This window comes from Pan paniscus, chromosome 6, assembly GCF_029289425.2.
Source record: "Pan paniscus chromosome 6, NHGRI_mPanPan1-v2.0_pri, whole genome shotgun sequence".
Taxonomy (NCBI): Eukaryota; Metazoa; Chordata; class Mammalia; order Primates; family Hominidae; genus Pan; species Pan paniscus.
The window spans coordinates 29,592,032-29,614,245 of NC_073255.2; the positions used below are offsets into that span (position 1 = coordinate 29,592,032).

Sequence of the window (22,214 nt, forward strand, 5' to 3'; positions counted from 1 at the left end):
TTTAACTGGAAGAAGACTATCTCAAGGCATTTAACAAGCAAATTCCCAAAAATCAAGGATAAAGAAGGGATCCTAAAAGCAGCAAGAAACTAACTGCATACAATGGAGCTCCAATATGTTTGGCAGCAGACTTTTCAGCAGAAGTCTTAAGGGCCAGGAGAGAGTGGCACGACATATCTAAAGTGCTGAAGGAAAAAAACATTTACACTAGAATAGTATATTCAGCAAAACTATCCTTCAAACATGAAGGAGAAATATAGACTTTCTCAAAGAAAAGCTGAAGGACTTCATCAATACCAGATCTGTCCTACAAGAAATGCTAAAGAGAGTATTTTAATCAGAAAGGACATTAATGAGCAATAAGAAATCATCTGAAAGTCCAAAATGTACTTGTAAGTACACAGAAAAAACACAGACTATTATTAACACTGTCACTGTGGTATGTAAACTACTCATATCTTAAGCAGAAAGACAAAAAGATGAACCAATTAAAAATAGTAACTACAGGGCTGGGCGCAGTGGCTCACGCCTGTAATCCCAGCAGTTTGGGAGGCCGAGGTGGGTGGATCACCTGAAGACAGGAATTGGAGACCAGACTGCCCAACATGGCGAAACCACGTCTCTACTAAAAATACAAAAAAGTAGCCGGGCGTGGTGGTGGGCGCCTGTAATCCCAACTACTCAGGAGGCTGAGGCAGGAGAATCGCTGGAACCTGGGAGGTGGAGATTGTGATGAGCTGAGATTGCGCCACTGCACTCCAGCCTGGGTGACAACAGCAAAACTCTATCTCAAAAATAAATAAATAAATAAATAAATAAAACTACAAAAACTTTTCAAGACATAGACTGTACAATAAGATATAAATAGAAAAAAGGAAAAAGTTAAGCCGGGGGACAAAGTTAAGGCGTGGAGTTTGTATTCATTTTCTTTTTGTTTATGCTAGCAGTGTTAAGTTGTTACCAGCTTAAAATAATGGGTTACAATAATGGGATGGTATTTGCAAGCCTCATGGTAACCTCAAATAAAAAACTTACAACAGATACACAAAAAATAGAAAGCAAGAAATTAAATCATACCACCAGAGAAAGTCACCTTCACTAAAAGGAAGACAGGAAGAAAAGAAAGAAGGAAGAGAAGACCACAAAACAAATAATAAAATGACAGGAGTAAATCCTTACTTATCAATAATAATTGAATGTAACTAAACTCTCCAATTAAAAGACATACACTGGCTAAATGGATTAAAAACAACAAAAAAAGACCAAATGATCTGTTGCCTACAAGAAACACCCTTCACCTATAAAGACACATATAGACTGAAAATAAAGGGATGGAAAAAGCCCATGCAAATCACAGGCAAAAAAACAGCAGGAGTAACTATATTTATGTCAGACAAAATCGATTTCAAGACAAAAACTATAAGAAGAGACAAAGAAGGTTACTATATAATGATAAAGGGGTCAATTCAGCAAGAGGATATAACAATTGTAAATATTTATGTACCCAACACTGGAGCACCCAGATATATAAAGAAGATATTATTAAAGCTAAAGAGATAGGCCCCCAGTGCAGTAATACCTGGAGACATCAACACCTAGCTTTCAGCATTTGACAGATCATCCAGACAGAAAATCAACATCAGACTTAATCTGCACTACAGACCAAACAGACCCAATAGATATATACAGAACATTTCATCCAACAACTGAAGAATACACATTCTTTTCCTCAGCACATGGATCATTCGCAAGGATAGACCATACGTTAGGCCACAAAACAAGTTTCAAAACATCCAAAAAATTGAAATAATATAAAGTACCTTCTCTGACCACAGTGGAATAAAAAAGCTATATAGCAATAACAAGGGGAATTTGTGAAACTATGCAAATACATGGAAATTAAACAACATGCTCCTGAATGACCAGTGAGTCAATGACGACACTAAGAAAAATTGAAATTTTATTGAAACAAATGATAACAGAAACACAACAGCAAAACCTATGGGGTACATCAAAAGCAGTACTAAGAGGAAGTTTATAGCTGTACATAAATCAAAAAAGTAGAAAAATTTCAAATAAACAATCTAACAATGCATCTTAAAGAACTAGAAAATCAAGATCAAACCAAATCCAAAGCTAGTGGAAGAAAAGAAATAATAAAGATTAGAACAGATATAAATTAAAATGAGGAAAACAATACAAAAGATTAATGAAACAAAAGTTTGTTTTTTAAAAAAGATAAATGAAGTTGACAAACCTTTAGCCAGACTAAGAAAAACAGAGAAGACCCAAATAAATAAAATCAGAAATGAGAAAAGAGACATTACATTAATACTACAGAAATTCAAAGGATCATTAGAGGCTACTATGAGTAACTATACAACAATAAATTGGAAAACCTAGAAGAAATGAATAAATTCCTAGACACAAAACCTACCAAGATTGAACCGTGAAGAAATGGGATCAAAGCCAAAATAACAAAAAAACAAGTAATGGGATCAAAGCCAAAATAAAGTCTCCCAGAAAAGAAAAGCCAACAAAAACCTGATGGCTTCACTGCTGAATGTTACCAAACATTTAAAAAAGAATGAATACCAATCCTACTCAAACTATTCCAAAAAACAGAGAAGGAGGGAATACTTTCAAACTCATTTTACAAGGCCAGTATTACCCTGATACCAAAACCAGACAAAGACACATCAAAAAAAAAAAAAGAAAACTACAAGCAGTGATGCAAAAATCCTCAACAAAATACTAACAAAATGAATTCCACAATACATTAAAAAGATAATTTATCATGACCAAGTGAGATGTATCCCAGGGATGGAAGGATGGTTCAACATATGCAAATCAATCAGTGTGACACATTATATCAACAAAATGAAGAACAAAAACCATTTGATTATTTCAACTGATGCTGAAAAAGCATCTGATAAAATTCAACATCCCTTCAAGATAAAAAACTGCACATAGAAGGAACATAGTTCCACAATAAAAGCCATATATGATAGACCAACCAGCTAGTATCATACTGAAATGGAGAAAAACTGAAAGCCTTTCCTCTAGGATCTGGAACACAACAAGGATGCCCACTTTCACCACTGTTATTCACCATAGTACTCGAAGTCCTAGCTAGGGCAATCAGACAAGAGAAAGAATAAAGGCATTCAAATTGGAAAGGAAGAAGTCAAATGATCCTTGTTTGCAGAAAACATGATCTTATATTTGGAAAAACTTAAAGACTCCACCAAAAAACTATTAGAACCAATAAACAAATTCACTAAAGTTGTAGGATATAAAATCAACATACAAAAATCAGTAGCATGTCTATAGGGCAACAGAGAACAATCTGAAAAAGAAATCAAGGAAATAATCCCATTTACAATAGCTACAAATAAAATTAAATATCTACAAACTAACCAAAGAAGTGAAAAATTTCTACAATGAAAACTATAAAACACTGATGAAAGAAATTGAAGAGGACACAAAAAGCATGGAAAGATATTCCATATTCACAGATCAGAAGAATAAATATTGTTAAAATGTCCATACTACTCAAAGTAATCTATACTTTGTAGAGATTCAATGCAATCCCTACAAAATACCAATGAAAAATACCACAGCAATAGAAAAAAAACTACCCTAAAATTTATGTGGAACCACAAAGGATGCAGAATAGCCAAAGCTACCTTGAGCAAAAAGAACAAGGCTGGATGAATCACATTACCTGACTTTCAAATTATACTGCAGAGCTATAGTCATTAAAACAGTATGGTAATGGCATATAAACAAAAATACAGACCAATGGAATGGGATGGAGAATCCGGAAACAAATCCATACATTTATGTTGAACTCATTTTCAATAAAGGTGCCAAAGGCATACATTGGGGAAAGGATAGCCTCTTCAATAAATGGTGCTGAGAAAACTGTATATCCCTATGCAGAAGAATGAAACTAGACCCTATCTCTCACCATATACAAAAACCAAATGAAAATGGATTAAACACTTAAATCTAAGACCTCAAACTATGAAACTACTATAAGAAAACACGAGGGAAACTCTCTAGGACATTGAACTGGGCAAAGATTTCTTGAGTAACATCCCACAGACACGAACCACTAAAGCAAAAATGGACAAATGGAATCATACCAAGTTAAAGACTTCTGCACAGCAATGAAACAACAAAATGAAGAGACAACTCACAGAATGGGATAAAATATTTGTACACTACCCATGTGACAAGAGATTAATAACCAGAATATAAAAGGGGCTCAAACAACTGTAGGGAAAAAAATCTAATAATCCTGTTAAAAATGGGCAAAAGATCTAAATAGACATTTCTCAAAAGACGACATACAAATGTCAGACAGGCATATGAAAATGTGCTCAACATCATTGATCATCAGGGAAATGCAAATCAAAACTACAATGAGTTATCACCTCACCCTGGTTAAAATGGCTTTTATCCAAAAGACAGGCAATAAAAACTGCTGATAAGAATGTGGAAAAAAAGGGAATGCCTGTACACTGTTGGTGGGAATGTAATGCAAATTACTACACTATGAAGAACAGTTTGGAGATTCCTCAAAACACTAAAAATAGAGCTACCATAATATCCAGCATTCCAACTGCTGGATATGTACCCAAAAGAAAGGAAATCAGTATACTGAGGAGCTATCTGCACTCCTACATTTATTGCAGCACTAGTCACAATAGTCAAAATTTGGAAACAACCTAATCCTCAATAGATGAATAAAGAAAATGTGGTAAATATACACGATAGAGTACTATTTAGTCATTAAAAAAAGAGTAAGATCCTGGGCTGGGCGCAGTGGCTCACGCCCACAATCCTAGCACTTTGGGAGGCTAAGGCAGGCGGATCACGAGGTCAGGAGTTCAAGACCAGCCTGGCCAATATGGTGAAACCCCATCTCTACTAAAAATACAAAAAGTAGCCAGGTTTGGTGATGGGTGCCTGTAATCCCAGCTACTCGGGAAGCTGAGGCTGGAGAACTGCTTGACCCTGGGAGGCGGAGGTTGCAGTGAGCCAAGATTATACCACTGCACTCCAGCCTGGGTGACAGAGCAAGACTCCATCTCAAAAAAAAAAAAAAAAAAAGGATAAGATCCTGTCATTTGCAACAACAGGGATGGAACTGGAGGTCATTATGTTAAACAAAATAAACTAGGCACAGAAAGATAAACTTCACATGTTCTTATTTATTTCTTGAACTAAAAATTAAAACAATTGACCTCATGGAGATAGAAAGTAGAGGGATGGTTACCAGAGGCCGGGAAGGGTAGTGGGAGAGTGGTAGGGGGATGCGAGGATAGTTAATGGGTCCAATAAAAATAGAATGAATAAGATCTAGTATTTGATAACATAACTTTAGGATACCTAAAGAATGAATAAAATCTAGTATTTGATAGCATAACTTTAGGATACCTAAAGCCAATAATAATTGTACATTTTAAAATAACTAAAACTGTATAATTGGATTGCTTGTAACACAAGGGATAAATGCCTGAGGTGATGGATACCTCATTTTACATGATGTGATTATTATACATTGTATGCCTGTATCAAAACATCTCATGAGATGTAGCTTCCCTTTAAAAATTCCTCATTAAAAAATGTCATATATCCCATAAATGTATGTATATATATTTACGTAAATATATGTATATATATTTACGTAAATATATGTATATATATTTACGTAAATATATGTATATATATATTCAGTGTAATTTTGAAACATTTTAATTATGAAGATTTATCATGGTCATGACATTGCTTTAATATACTGGTTTCATATAATTTATTTAATTTGGAATTCCTAATAAAGAACCAAACTTCTCGTTACTGTATGTGCATAGAAAAATGTAATCTGCTTTACCAAAATTCCCTTTACAATATGATGAAGAATAAAAGTGGGATATGCCTTTATGGTAACACCCTCCTCAATCCCCAAATAGCCAGGAAAGCACAACGCAGCATGGTCTCTGGAAAACAGCCGGGACCGCGGCCCAGAACTCAGGGGAGGGAGCTGACAGGTATGCGCACTCCAGAGTCCACTCACTTCCTGACATTCAGCCAGGAGAAAGCCTTCAGAGATCATCTAGTCCAACTATCTCACCTACAGCTGGGGAAACCGAACCCAAGGGCAGAAACGGCTTACCAAGTCGACCTAAGTTATTGACCAGGAATAAACTTACCAGACCCTAGGAAATTAGAAGCAACAAGCTAGTGGCAGAGGTGGGGTGGGCTGTGGCTTTTATACTTATGGTAGTGACAAATGGCAGCTGACCACGGAAGACAAGGCAGACAAATGAAAAGCGTATTACAGAATAATAATGAAAGCTTATTAAACACAAAAATGAAAGAGCTTATCACACGAATCCGAGTCACTATGAAAAAGACTCAATAAATCTGTTATTCTCCATTTAAAAAAAAAAAAAGTATGTGACATATCTTAGAATAGTTTCCGTCAAGAATGCTAAGATCTGCACAGAGATTGCATTCAAAGGGGTCAGCTCCAGGTATCCGGAAGGTTAATTTCTGTGGAATGCCTTCCTGCCCAGCACAGGCTTGTTTTTTCAAGGACAAAGTTTGTTTTTGATAGGTGCACACATTTCATAGACAATAAAGCTAATATTCTGATTTTTGAGGCCTAAAATAACTTGTCTGCAGATGACAACTTATCTAAATGACCTGAAATAAAAGTGACTGTAAATAAGCCCTCGGGAATGTACAGTCCTTAAGCATCACGAACTGCCACTCCCAAGGCCACGCATGTATCAACAACGCCTTATCAATCCCAATGATGTTATGGGGAGTCCAAAGACAGGCAGACAACGTGGATAAGAATTCATTACTCCAGCATGACGTAACAAGAATGTTAGCTTTACTGAGCTCCATGCCAAGAGCAGAAGTCTTCCCTTCCCGCCCCTGTCCTCCCCTCCCCTATAGTTCACCTTGTCCTCCTAGCCGCCTAACAAGGGTGAGGTGATTCTGTGATAAAACTCCTCTTTGGGTTCTAGTCCTTGTATTTATTCTTTATCATGCTTCTGGTGGCACCACTCCCCAGGGCATCCCTTCCCCCATCACCACTACAAGTAATAGGACTCCCGAGTCCAAGTGATCTCATCCCTGTGTCCAGGCACCTCCAGGAGAGCAGGCCTCGCTATTATGCACATGTGCCTGCTCAGGATAGTTTCTATTCCATGATTCACCCACCAGGCATCCTCCCTAGGGACGCGGGTTCATGCCTCGGCCTTTACATTCTGTGCTATCATTTTAACGACTTTTACATGATTTAGAGGAAAGAACAGGAGCTTTGGAGCCAGAAAATCCTGAGTTGAATCCCAGCACCAGCATCCAAATTGAGCTCTGTGTCTGGGAATAAGTTATTTCTCCTTCCTGAGCCTTGGTGCCATTAAGTGTAAAAGGAGATGGCTGTGCAGAGTTAAGGAGAGGCTACATATAAAGTGCCTGGCACACAGTAGGTGCTCTGCGGATGCTTTCCTTTCCTTTCCCTCCCCCACTCCCTCTTCCTCCACTCAGAACTGTTGGCTCTGGCTTTTCTCTCTGGAATGTTTTCTCCCATCTCTTCTCAGTGACCCTCCTCATATGCTTCCTTTTAGCAAGAGCTTTTACACCTGAATCATGGTGTTTAAAAACCTATATCGAGAAATGTGATTATAGGACATTGCCAAACTGTGCTTCTTGAAATAGAAATAACGAGACTGCAAAGCGCATCTAAGCTAGAGAGGGTTGGGTGAGACTGAGGGAGCAGAGAAGACGCTCTGGACACCCCCCGCCTCCCTTTTCCCCTTCCCCAGTGCCACCAGATTTAGCAAATGAAAATGTAAGACACCCAGTTAAATTTTCATTTCAGATAAATATCAAATACATTTCTAGTGTGTCCCAACAATTGCAGTTGAGAAGGAAAATGGGACTCTAGCAAAGGTAAGCTGTAGAGAAAGGAAAATAAAGATCATGACTGCCAGAGACAGAGGCAGCTGTCCCTTCTACCTGGTGCTACCAGAGAGAACTTCAAATTATCTGACCAAAAGGGAACCCCTGGTGGAGTCACAGCTTTGTGTGGTCTTGGAGTCCTAGAAAGTGCCCGTAGGCAGTAAACGCACAGCCATGGTCCTTCAGTTCCAGTAAGCATGGGCAGTTACTGGAGAGGGGCTTGGGACTTGAAGACGGCAGCTGCCCAGGCACCCTCAATGTCTGTACAAAATCCACCCACCTAATGCTATGTGAGTTTTATCGTATTTTTTATTAATTTTTAAACATAATTTTGTGGAATGAGCACTTATTTAATATTCCATACAATCTTTAAAATGTTGCAAAAGATGAAATAAGCCAGCCATACTTAAATACAAGTGAATTTTCTCTTAATTTATTTGGATTTGAATTTTTGCTTTAAAAGACTAAAGGGCAACAAAATTACACAGGAAAATGCACATTACTGTACAAACTGAAATATCATCCCCGCTGAATTACTGCAATAACTTCTCAACTGAACTCCCTGCTGCTGCCCATCCAGTCTCTTAACTCAGCAGCCAGAATGATCCTTCTAAAAAATACATCAGATTACGCCCCTTCCCTGCCCAGAACCCTCCACTGGCTCTCAGTAAGTGTGAGCCTTTCCAGTGGCCTTCAAGGTCCTGTGGGACTTGGCGCCCCACCCCTTTCAGCCCCTCCGATTCTCCTTTCCTGCCCTCCCCTTGCTCACTGGGCACAGGCCACCCTGGCCACTGCCCACAGCGTCCTGCCCAGATGTCCCTGTGCCTTCCCTGCCCTCCTGCAGAGCTTTGCCCTAATGCCAGCTTCTCCATAACACCTTCTCTGGCCATACTTTCTAAGTTCGTAGCCCCCATTCCTAGCACATCCTAGCCCCTCTCACTGCTGCTGATTCCCATCAACCTACTGCACATTTTACTTTAGTTGTACATTTGGTATCTCTCCTCACTAGAATGCAAGGCAGACATTTGGGCATTTTGCTCTCTGCAGCCTCCCCAGAATGTAGAACAGTACATGGCACATAGGATGCACTCAATACAATTATTTTTTGAATGTTGAATAAACATAAGAATAATGATGAGCTATAGTGTGGTAAGATGTATTTACCAAAAGCCAAACAATGAATAAATGTGGGGTTTTCTTCAAGACTTCAAAGACTGAAAAGAGCTCTTATTTTTGAACTTTTTTACGCACCTCTCACTTGCTTTCTTCTTTTTTTCATCAGAAAATTTTAGAGCCAGAGGGGGGTCATGACTTCCTGGCTTCTAAAGTTAATATTCAAAAATGCAGGACAGAGCATTTTCACCGTTGGCATTTTATAAATCATGTGACTGAAGGAAGTATATATTTGCCTGAAGTAACATCCTTTGAAAGTGCTTCCCAAGTCTCCCCGCTCAGGCTAAGAACAGTCAAGCAATTCCAGACTAAAGCATGTGCTCCTCATGAAATTTCAACACAAGCACATTCAATACATGTTTATTGATCGGCAGAGATCAAATCTGTCGCCCTTTTAACAAAGGTCCAACTGAATGACCTTTAAATGTGAGATGTGTCAAAATCCAAAATGCCAAACAAGTCTCCTTACCTCTCGGCAGAGTCTCTGATGAGCTGCTGCAAATCCACCTCCTGCTTCCTCAGGGTTCCAAATGAAGACTGGCTCTCCACGCGGCTGCTGCCCCCCAGGTTCAGCTTGACCTTCCCCAGTGCAGTCTCCAGGGTTCCACTCACGTGGTTTGCAAACTTGCCCTCATATTTCACAAAGTCCGACTCCACGACCACTGGAATGGAGGAGACGGAGCAGAGGAAGCTGATGATGATAAGGCCACCAAGATGTCTTGGGTCATTTAGCTTTCCAAGCCTGTGCAGAGCCCCGGAAAGCAGAAGGCTGGCACTCAGATGGAAAGCCGGCAGCCATGCTGTGTGTGTGGGCAAGAAAACAGGGCAGCACGTGTGTGTGTGTGTGTGTGTGTGTGGACCGCGGGCACACGGTGGACCAGTGCAGCATGTGTGTGTGTGTGTGTGTGTGTGTGTGTGTGGACCGCGGGCACACAGTGGACCAGTGACCAGGGCTCCACTAGAAGCTTTTCTCTTTCATTGGTTTTCAATCCCAATATGTATAGAAAGGTGCACAGAAAGGGCTAATGAATAAAGTTAGCGCCTGTTTAACCACTATCCAGGTGGATCAATAGGCCATTTTAAATGTGTACTTTTCCAGGGTGAAGACTGAAAGGGACTAGACAAAGAAGACACCTAAACAGAGAGAGAACAGCAGCCCCTATTCTGGATGCACCGCGAGAGGACGGCCTTCCTTGGCCGCCTAGGCCTGTCTGAGGGCATCTTGTCTACCCACCCACCAGTCTTGGAAAACAATCCCCTGGCCCTTATTACCATCTCCAATCAAATTATTCCCTTCCCATATTTATGATTCTCTCTCTGACCTCTACCCAGTCATTCAATTCCTCATCATATAATTCCTTATCTCTGACTTCCTGATAAGGTCAGTGGACATGCCCTTTTTAAAATGATAAATGTCTGATCTCATATCTAAACTGTCAGCCTTCTCACATCTCCAGGTTTCTACTATTCTCTTTTGTAATCCAAACAAAAACCACCCTAAAAATAGCCTCTGTGTGGTGGCTCACATTTGTAATCCCAGCAACTTAGGAGGCTGAGGCAGGAGGATCCCTTGAGGTCAGAAGTTCAAGACCAACCTGGGCAACACCAGCTACCCTAGAGGCTGAGGTGAGAGGATCACCTGAACCCAGGAGTATAAGGTTACAAGTGAGCAATGATCATGCCACTGCACACCAGCCTGGGTGACAGAGCAACACCTTATCTCTAATATAAAAATAATAACAAATAAAAATAATGATTTTAAAAATAGTCTCTATCATCACCATTTGGTAAGGAGACATTAAGAGTCCACTAGGAACTTCACACTTGGCCTTTTCCATTGTCCTGACCCAAGGCTCTCCTGGGCTCCCGGCTGCCCTTCACAGGGGATTCAAACCCACTGGCAGTCTGAAAGGCTTCTTTCCATCCACTCACTGCCCCAACACCCATACTTCACCTACACTTCTTCCACTGCAATCAAGAAAACCCACTCCTCAACCAGGGTTAATCAGAAGTAATCACCATTCAATCACCTTTGAAATTTATAAAACAGAGAATCATCTCCTGTACCACCAGCCCAAAAATAAGAATGGTGTAAAAATTTATCCTATTCATGGCCTTTTTTTGTTAATATCCCATGGAAAACAAACATTTTGGGCAATGCCTTGGGAAGAAGGGCAGAGCAGAGATAAAGAGGTTAGGATTCTATCCCTACTCTAATATTACTAACCGGGAGAATTTGGGTAATATTCATTTCCCTGAACCTCAGACTTTCATGAGCAATTTGGAGATAATTAATGATACCTACCTGACGGGTTCTGCTGCAGGTTTATATATGGAAAGCGTGTAAGGTAGAGTCTCACACAGAGCAAAGGCTCAATCTCTCCACTGTGTTTAGGCCACAGAAATATCATTTTCTAATAAACAGGACAGTCCTAGGTTCTACAAAGTACAGCAAAGACAGAAATTTTATCTTCAGGACACAGGTCTGGTCTTAGGCTTATTACCACTCCTGGAAACCCTGTCCCCAAGACTTGATCCACAGCAGGAAGGAACAGTCAAGATTTGTCTGTGTGTTCTGAAAAGCCACTCTAGACACACCTCCGAAGAAGATGTCATTTGTGCACACTTCTGCATCAAGCTGTCAACTGCTGTTGGTGGAAGGGGAGAAATGAGGGGACCCACAGGCCATCACTTGGACTGCCAACACCAGTCACCACCCTACACCCTTCACAGCCCTGGGCAACACATATGCCAGTGAGGCTGCGAGTGGGAAAAAAATAACAAAGGTGAAGCATCCTGACTCTACCCAGTAGACAAAGTAGAAGACGCTTCTTGTCACCGCCCTAACACCAACAGGACACAGAATCCAGGATGAGCTCTGACCCCAGATGAGCATGCTCGGGGATTCTTCACCTGCAGTGACCGCCACTGGCCTCACCAATCCAGCACAAGTCTTTGTGATCTTTCAGGACACCACAAAAGAGGCATTTCACATCACAGAACAGTAAAACTCCAATTACTCAGGAGTTCCTGGTCTATTTTGTCATTTTTTACCCTCTTGTTCCTTTTCATATTTAGTTATTTCACCGTTCGACAGAAGTTCTGCCAGAAAGCACACAGATTCCCGAAGGGGAGGGTGATGTAAAATTAACATCAATTCATTTGCCTATTGTGTGACAGCTCTGATGAGCTGACTGGAGACAGCACTGGCTGGAATCATTTCCTGGAAGAAAGTTTGAAGATTATCTGTAAACTCAAATTATCTCCTCTACCTCTTTTCCCCTTTAACAGAGATGCAATCACAAAATTAGAGAATTCTAGAGCTGAAAGAGGATTCACACATCATTTTGTCCAATAATTAAGAGCTGAAGATATTTTCATGTATCACCACATTCGAAAAAGTAATGTAGCAATGAGTAAGTACCAAGTGTTCAAAAAGTTTCCATCCTGTGCTCCAGTAATTCTCTAAGAATTTATGCTAAAGCAGCTGCCTAAAAAACTACAACAAAAATGCACATAAAAATGCTCATTGCAGCCTTACTTATTAATCTTTTTTTTTTTTTTTTTTTTTTTTTTTTGGAGACAGGGTCTCACTCTGTTGCCCAGGCTGGAATGCAGTGGCACAATCATGGCTGACTTCAGCCTCAACCCCCTGGGTTCGAGCGATCCTCCCACCTCAACCTCTTGAGTAGCTGGGACTACACGTGTATGCCACCATGCCTGGCTAATTTTTCTATTTTTTGTAGAGATGGGGTTTGCCACGTTGCCCAGGCTAGCCTCAAACTCCTGGGCTCAAGCGATCCGCCCACCTCGGCCTCCCAAAGTGCTGGAATTACAGGCATAAGCCACTGCACCCAGCCTCAACATTATTTATTAAGCACTAAATTGTAGTGGTTAAGCAAATTAGGGTACATACACTCAAAGGAATATTATGCGTTTGTTGAAAATTGTATTTAAAAATATTTAAACCTACAGAAGAAAACTTAATGTTAAGTAAAAAATAAGGAGTGTATAAAAATTATATAGAGTATATATATATATATATATATTTTTTTTTTTTTTGAGATGGAATCTCACTCTATCACCCAGGCTGGAGTGCAGTGGTGCAATCTTGGCTCACTGCAACCTCTGCTGCCCGGGTTCAAGCGATTCTCCTGCCTCGGCCTCTTAAGTAGCTGAGATTACAGGTGCCTACCACCTTGCCCGGCTAATTTTTATATTTTTAGTAGAGACGGGGTTTCACCATGTTGGCCAGGCTGGTCTTGAACTCCTGACCTTGTAATCCACCAGCCTCGGCCTCCCAAAGTGCTGGGATTACAGGCATGAGCCACCACGCCCGGCCTACAGTATATTTTCAGTTTCATTATTAAAAATCAGATGCAGAGAAATAAAAGGCTACAAACCAAGTGTCAACGGGAATTAACACATGATGGTAGAATTTTTTATTGTTAAATTTTCTTCTTCATCCCTTTCCATATTTTATACTGTACTGTAACAATACATCTGTCTGACCCCATTTTTTATGTCTGACTGCTCTCAGCTTCTGAGCCCCCACTCCTCCTTCTCTTTCTTTTGCACATCCGGACAAGCTGATAAGAGATTCCAGGTGCTCTGTCCATGGTGTCAGTGAAAGCTCAAACCACATAAGCCCATCCCCCATGCAGGGACCAATGCCCATCTCCATTCACTAATCACAATAAAAGCCGAGCCCATCTCCTTATCCCCTTCTCTGTGGCCATTTTTGGACCAGCTTTAGAGACTGTCCTGCTTTCCCCAGAAAGCATCATTATGTGAATGATAAAAATTTTCACACCTTGATGGGTATGTGGCATCATCAGTTCAACACCAAACCACATTTGGGGTAGGTGATCCACCCCACTTATGCTGAGTGGCCACAACACATACAGTAAGCACGTCTTACTTTTATACTAAACTGCAAAATTATTTTTAATAGGTTAAGCTATAATGTGTCACGTCAGGCCTGCAGAATTTTGTTCATTTTAAGAAAGGATATGTTTTTAAGATGACAAGCAAAGAAACAGGAGAATTCATTATAAAGTATCTGGACTCAAGGCAATACTTGCATTAAAGAAGAATCATCGACCAGGCACGGTGGCTGATGTGTGTAAATCTCAGCACTTTGGGAGACCGAGGTGGGTGGACCACTTGAGGTTAGGAGTTTGAGACCAGCCTGGCCAATACGGTGAAACACTGTCTCTACTAAAAATACAAAAATTAGCTGGGCGTGGTGGTGGGTGCCTGTAATCCCAGCTACTCAGGGGGCTGAGGCATGAGAATCACTTGAACCTGGGAGGCAGAGGTTGCAATGAGCCAAGATCACGCCATTGCACTCCAGCATGGGCGACAGAGACTCTGTGTCAAAAAAAAAAAAAAGGATCATCTTTTCCGAGACTAATTATAGAATATACCCAAGGAAACATACCTGGACTCGGAAATTGGTCTTCTATGAGTACATCGCCAAGGGTGAGGGATAAAAACTGGTACTTGGGTCTCTGCCAGCACCAGAATCTCTTCTTTTTTGTCACCAGACTTAGAAGCTGTAACTTATCAGAGTCATTCAGATTTGATACTGCAATCAGGTCACCATCAGCATCAACTTCTCTAAGAAAATTCCTGGTTGCCTTGGCAAACATTTTGAAAGCTCCAGATTATCTGAAAAAGTAAAGTTATCCTAAAATCAAATAAGAAGTTACTATTTTGTGGCTTTTTTCCCTAAAATTACTGTATTTCCCCCTATTCACAACAGTTCACATGAAAGAATATCTTCTTCCTAGAAGACCCTCTAGTTTGACTTTAGCTGATACTAAAGAACTCAAATAGAGATATTGAAAGAACATATATATACCAGTCTGGATATGCTAGGTTATGCTTCAGAAACAATCCCTAAGTCTTAGTGGCTTATTACAATAAGGGTTTATTTGTTGCTCATACTACATGCACAATACAGGGGTACAAGAGAGTTTTGTTTATTATGGTTATTCAGGGATCCAGACTAAGGGAAAGCCAGCATCTTGAACACTGTCAATCATTATCCAACAGGAAAGAGTTTTGGAAGGTCTCACACCAGCAGTTAAATGATCTGGCCCCAAAGTGACACAAGGCAGATCGTTTATAACTTGTCAGAACTAGTCACATGGCTTCAACCAACAATAAGGGCCAGAAAATACAATTTTATCAAGAATCCAGAAGGCAGGCTGGGCATGGTGGGTGACACCTGTAATCCCAGCATTTTGGGAGGCCAAGGTGGGAGAATTGCTTGAGTCCAGGAATTGGAGACCAGCCTGGGCAACATAGCAAAACTCCAAATTAAAAATTAAAAAATTAGCTGGGTGTGGTGGCGCACAGCTGTAGTCCCAGCTACTTGGGAGGCTGAGGTGGGAGGATTGCTTGAGCCCAGGAGTTCAAAACTGCAGTAAGCCATGATCACGTCACCGTACTCCAGTCTGGGTGACAGTGCGAGATTTTGTCTCAAAAAGGCAGAGAGCTGGGAATATTTGTTGAACAACAACATACTGACTATCATAATAGATAGCTTACTTATGACTACTTATTTGAAGGGTCAAAGGTGCTTTTTCTCTACACTGTGTGATTTCTCATATTCAGATAATGAAAAGTAAGTAGCTATGGCTTTTTAACCCAGAAAATAAAGGCACAGTCATACTTTAGCAGGAGGAGAAAAGAAGAGACACATTGAAAGATATAAAAAGGAAAATATTACATTCAAGAGAAGCAGTATAGACTATTTAATAAATGCTGTTGGAACAATGGGCTAACTATCTGGAAAGAAAAAAACTGAATTCCTCTCTCATACCATAAATAAAGCAAATTCCCAATGAAATCAAGAGGTTTCTTTGAGGAAAAATGAAACTGTGAAAGTACTAGAAAAAATAGAGAAATATTTGTACAGTCGCAGGATGAGAAGGGCCTTTAGAAAGACAAAGGGCAAACTGAGAAAATAATTGTAATATTTATGAGAGGGAACAAAAATGCTTAACATATTTTTTAAAAACTTTTATAAATCAAGTTTTAAAATACTGTACTCCAAGAGAACCATAGGCAATGGTTCTAAACCATTCACAATACACAAATTGCACATAGCCCAACATATATATACACACATGTATAATAAGTTACCACATACAAAAAGAAGAAAATAACATTTTTACAAACTATCCGTGGTCAAAATGAAAAGCTCTAATGCACAAGAACTGTGTTTTATTTTTGCTTGCACCCTGGCGCTTGGCACAGTTGCACAGTCACACAGCTCTTAGGATTTAAGAGATGAGAATAAGCTCAGACTTTAGCTCAATCCACCTTAACATGAATCTCTTTTGGGTCGTGGGAAATCATTTGTCTTATCGATCACTGGTTCTTTTCTACAGTATCTTTTCTTAGATTATTATGAAGCAGTAGCTACCTGACCCTGTTCTTGTATATTAACACTAGGAATGAACATTTAAGGAAAAAATTCTAAAATATGCAAGGAAGTTCCTTTCTGATAAGGTGAACTGCAAAGCAGCATGACTAAGGATGCTCAGGCTGTCATCTGTAATTTATCTGTCACTATGCTATGCATAAGAATCTTGCATTCAATGGAATACTCATTTATTTATTTACCAAATCATCAACTGAATCATTCACTAATTTTTCTTGAGTACCTACTATGCAACTGTGTTGAAGCACTTAGGATACAGAAACAAAAAATAATTTCTCTCCTCAATGAGCTACTAGTTTGGTGGCCAGATGGAGAAATAAACAGCTTAGTTTTATGTTAACTACTGGCAGAGATTGTTCCAGGGAAAGAACCAGGAAAAAGGCATCTAAATCTCATTGGAGAGAGGCATACTGTCACAGAAGTCCTCCTGAAGTCGATGACATCCAAGTTGCATTGTGTAGGCTAAGTAGAAGTAAGCCAGGCAAAGGAGCACTATATGGATGCTGTAGCTGAGGAGCAGCCATTATGAAAGCACAAAATTTGCAGGAGGTGACGGAGGGATGGGGAAGACAGCCCCAAGCAAATGGGTTACCAGTGAGCTTGAGATGGCCCAGGAGACATTGTGTTGTATTGATCTGCCATCCACCACTTTGACAGACTGGAAAGACTGGTCAAGCTCTGAGCTTGACTCTTGCACTGGAATGCAGCATTCCAGAGTGGAGACGGGCCAGAGACAAAGCTGGGGAGGCCCCCAATCCATGTCCTGCCTCTCCTGCAGGGCAGCCAGGGAAGCAGGTGCCATTGGAGGGTCTGTGATCAGAATGATCCCTTAGAAAAATCTTCTAGAAGCAAAATAGCAAAGGGACTGCAGGGGAACAAGATTAGAGATGGACGAAGATGACAACGCTCTGGACTATGTCAGTGGCATAAGGATAGAAAAGACACTCGCTTGGTGAAGGGTGGTGATGAAAGAAAGAAGGCTCCCTGGGGTGTCATGCTGGTATCCCAGGTGCAGGCTGGGAGATGAGAAGGAAAAGCCAGTTACCAAGAGACGGAATTTGAAAGGAACAGATTTATTTTGCCAAACATGGGACTGGGTCTCCCTGAGGGCCTGTGAGAACTCATCCTGCTAGTCCAGGAAAAGAGCCACAGAACAACTGCTTTAGTTTACCACTGCTGTCAGGATCTCCACTGTTATGGCTTCTAATTCTTTTCTGGGACAAGCTGAAAGGGACTTCACTCACGCACTTGCCTTCAGATCACACAGGTTTCTGTAGAAACCAAATCAGGCTTGCCATTAAAAAACGAAATAAAACCCATCTGCTGTGGGTGGGAAAACCTTAGTCAAGACACCAATCCTCCCCCACAGGGATTAGACGGTAAAAAAGAGGAAATTCCTAAATTAATTTTTAATGTTTTTTTTTTCCATCTAACATCAAACAGCTAATTTGCCTTCTTGGCAGGGTAGGGTGCTTTAAGGAGAGTAACTGGAGGTGGCTATTTATTGCTTTGTTTATTAGACTCAGACTTTTTAATCATGGGACTCAGAATATTCTCCTGGTGAAGTTAAAGTTGGAGGTTTCTTTATTACTATTACATGTGAATTATACTTACACGGTTCAAAAATCTAAACTATGTAAAGGATACACATTGAGAAATCCCATTCCTGCCCAGGCCCCAGCAACCCTTTCACTCCTCTCCCCTTCAGCCATATTTCCTTCATATTTCTTTATAGAGGTGTAGTTAAAAGGAGTCTGAACACTGCTCAGCATCTTGCTTTCTGCCACATACTCCCTTATGCAGAGGTATCATTGCGCATTTTACTTGTCCCATGTTGCTGACCACTTGGGTTATTTCTAAATTTGTGTTATATTAAAGCTGTCCCCAGTAAATACCCCATACGATGTCCTCTTCATAAACAAACAAATGTATCTGAAGGGTAGATCCCTAGAAAAGAGATTGCTAGAACAATGGGTAAATGCATCTGTAATTGTAGGAGTTGTGCTATTCTGCAGTCTGGCCAATAATGTACAAAAGTATCCATCTTAGCAACAGTGTATCATTAGACTTTTGGATTTTTGCCAGTCTGATAGGTGAGAAATGGAATCTCAGCCTAGTTTTAGGTTTTGTTATTTTAATACAAATAAAATCAAGCATCTTTTATTTTGTTGAAAGACTTTTGTTATTTAACTGTATCCTTTGCTCATTTTCTATTCTTGCTTTTTTTGGCTTTATTTCCAGGAATGTTTGATATAATAAATCTACCAAAATATAGGCTAGGAACAACAGAGTTTATCATGCAGCATTAGGGGACCATCATTCTCAAACACATAAGATAACTAGTCAGCCAGGAAAGATTAAAGAGTATGGCCAGGTCCAAATGAATGAAGGATCTAGAACTCAAGTTGCCTGACACAGACAAGCACAGTCATGTCTCAGCCAAAAGTCAGACTCTGGATTAACATTTTCACAATGCTCCAATTTGGGAGAAGACGAAAATGGCCTCAGGAGGCATCATGCTCAAATAGCTCATGGCCTAAAAACTCACTGCAGTTCACATTTGTTACATAGATCACGGGCTCTTGTACAGAGCCTCAAAAGTTATATTAGCAGCCGGGCCTGGTGGCTCATGCCTGTAATCCCAGCACTTTGGGAGGCCGAGGTGGGGCGGATGACCTAAGGTCAGGAGTTCGAAACCAGCCTGGCCCAACATGGTGAAACCCGGTCTCTACTAAAAATACAAAAATTAGCCAGACATGGTGGCAGGCAGTAATCCCAGCTACTCGGGAGGCTGAGGCAGGAGAATCACTTGAACCTGGGAGGCAGAGGTTGCAGTGAGCCAAGATCCTGCCATTGCACTCCAGCCTGGGCAACAAGAGCGAAACTTCGTCTCAAAAAAAAAAAAAAAAAAGTTGTATTAGCAAACAGTCCTTAGTCTGGCTTCCCAGCTGAAAGCAGATGAGAACTAAAAAAGCCAAAGCAAATGCAGTAAGGATATCCCAGCTCGAGTCAGACTCCTGGACAAGAGACCTTGTGGGGCAGACACCAAGAAAGCAAGACAATGACACAAAGTTAGCAAAGCACACAGCCAACTGGAGCCACTGGGAACAAAGAATCTTAAAAATGGTTGCCAAGGTAATGACTGCAGGAGAAGATAACTATATTCACCACTGCCTGTTAAGACTGATTCAGAGTCATGGAGTTATCTAGTTTTTGAATTAGAAGAGAAACCTCATTCTTTCTCACACTCCATTCAGGATTCTTCTTAAAAGCAGCTCTGGTTGAACCCTGGGACTCTGAGTTCTAGAGAAGAAACTTCGACATCAAATACTCTAGACAAAGAGAGGAGCAACTGTTTGTTGAGTATCTGCTATGTTCCAGGCATGGGTCTTACTGCTTTATACACATTTCCTTATTTAATCTTCGTAATAACTCTTTGAAGTAGGCAATGTGAGGAAGCTGAGGTTCAAAGATGTTAAGTAACTTGCCCAAGATCACAGCAAAGAGAGAAGCAGCCCTGACATCAGGGAGCTGGCCTGGAACTATCAGGCCCTGGTGTTGCTGACCATGAATAATGGCACAGAGCATCAACATCAGGCAAGGCCAGTCTTGTCATGATAAATCAACATGAAAACAAGGCTTCTCTGTAATCATGCCTGAACACAGACAAAACATGAACATGTTCAAAGCACAAAAATGATCAAATACCACCCCCCTTCCAATCATTAGCAGTCCTAATGAGTGACTGCTGCTTCCTGACCAATCACAGCTATAGCCTCTCTCTGGCCTTCTCTCATTTTTGACGAGATTTACAAGGATACTCAATCACAGAACCTCCCCTGCTTCCCTGACCACATCCAATTCAGAGCAAAGCCCTTTTTCCCCAAATCACCTACTACATGCCCAAATCCTCTGTGCTTTCTAACACCTCTTACTGAGACATCTCAGGGTTCTCCATGGTGTCCCTCACTGTAAGGAGAAATAAACCAACTTATTGAACTGACAGTGTGTTCCTGGAGGTCTTTGACTGGAGGGGATTGAACATCACATAGAGAATCAGTGCTGAGCCAAGATTCCACCCGAGGTCCACCTGACTCCAAAGCCTGTGCCCTTGACCACTCTACTCTGCTGGCTCCCTATTCAGCTTTTTTTCTGTTCTAATGTGGGCCTCACATGATTCATTCTGTAACAAAAGAAAGTGCCCTTGAAAAAGGTAAACCTCAGTTACGGTGGAAACAGAAATCATTGCTATGGAACATGTGTAATTTCCTTTCTATCTGGGGAGATAAAACATGGCTGTACTTGTCTACTTGCCTCATTGTTAACAATTTCAGCATACTTTGAATTAGTTTTAGTTTTCTAGATAGCAAAGTGCAATTGGGTCTATTAAATTAGAACAGAGGTGGCATCTTTTATCTTCCTATGCCTACAGCCCAGTACCTGAGCTCATTTTTAATGAGAAGACAAATTAATATTTCATCATTTCTTTCTAAAATAAAAATCGGTATGTGAACGCAATGATGGTCATAAGACAGGCATGAGCTCGAAAGGAGAAGGAGAGTGAGGCGGCAAAGGCTTTGGGGAAGTGGAGTGGGTAGCAGAGGACAGTCTGGGTAAGAATAGAGAGGATGCGGTGTGGTGGCAGGCACCTGCGGTCTCAGCTACGGGTGTATGGGAGGATCCCTTGAGCCCAGGAATTCAAGGCTGCAGTGAGCTAGGATAGTGCCACTGCACTCCAGCCTTGGTGACAGAGCGAGGGCTTCTCTCAACAATAACAAAGAACCTAGCCAAGGGACCGTGGCTAGGGGGTTGGGCCCTTTCTCTCTCAGATCTACCTAATGGTCTGGGCTCAACTTCTCCTTTAGAAAAAGAGCTTGGTGGTGGTAGATTGTGAAGACAATTAATTTCATTCTTCAGCTGCTTCTCCAACCCCACAGCACTCCTTTCATTCCACTTGGACTTGCCCCACCTGCCTGCGTCTCGAGGACAGCGACCGCAAGCCATCCATCCCTTTCACTATCCCATTCACTATTCTGGACAGAGTAGACTCTGGAGGAGTGGGTGGTCGGTGTGTTCAGTCCACAACCAACGCTTTTCTAAGAGGTGCCCTCTAGTCTTTCCCCTCGGGGTGCAGACGGCAAGCGGCTCTGGAAAGGGTCAGAGGTCCTCAAATGGAGACCAAAGGAAGCCACGCGGGCAGCTCTTGAGAGCCATTCCAGCGCATGCCAGGCACACCGAGTGGCGCTTGGCCTCCTCCCCAAGCTAGGAGCTCTCTAGATACCGGAGCAAGGTGGAGGGGGACTTTTTTCCGTCCAGAGACACTGAACTCCGTATCTGTTCCGCGGTCCGCCTCCCTGCACACACGCCCCCGAGCCGGGAGACCCTCCGCAACACCCAGAGAAGAGACCAGAAGACAAAGGATGAACGAGTGGGGAGGGGGGGTTTGGGGGGTTGGGAGAACGAAAATACCAGCTGCGCTTGCAACATCCAAGGAAGGAAGTGGCAGCGGGGACGGGGAGAGGATGGGAAGGGGATGCTGACTGCGAGTTTGGGCGGGACGCGGTGATGGGAGGGGACCGGGCCGGGAATGCGGGAGGCGAGG

General features: G+C 41.4%; 1 protein-coding gene across 2 annotated transcripts in view; it reads right to left on the reverse strand.

Moving 5' to 3' along the window:
* GSDME (gasdermin E) overlaps positions 1 to 22,214 on the reverse strand; it is a 59,826-nt gene that overhangs the window by 36,563 nt on the left and 1,049 nt on the right. For both annotated transcript variants that reach the window (XM_003807928.5, XM_003807927.5), the window contains exons 2-3: positions 14,600 to 14,829; positions 9,626 to 9,818 (exon numbers count right to left, since the gene is read on the reverse strand). In XM_003807928.5, the coding sequence (XP_003807976.1) occupies positions 9,626 to 9,818; positions 14,600 to 14,810 (404 nt within the window). In that variant the 5' untranslated portion in view covers positions 14,811 to 14,829. The remainder of the gene's footprint in view (positions 1 to 9,625; positions 9,819 to 14,599; positions 14,830 to 22,214) is intronic.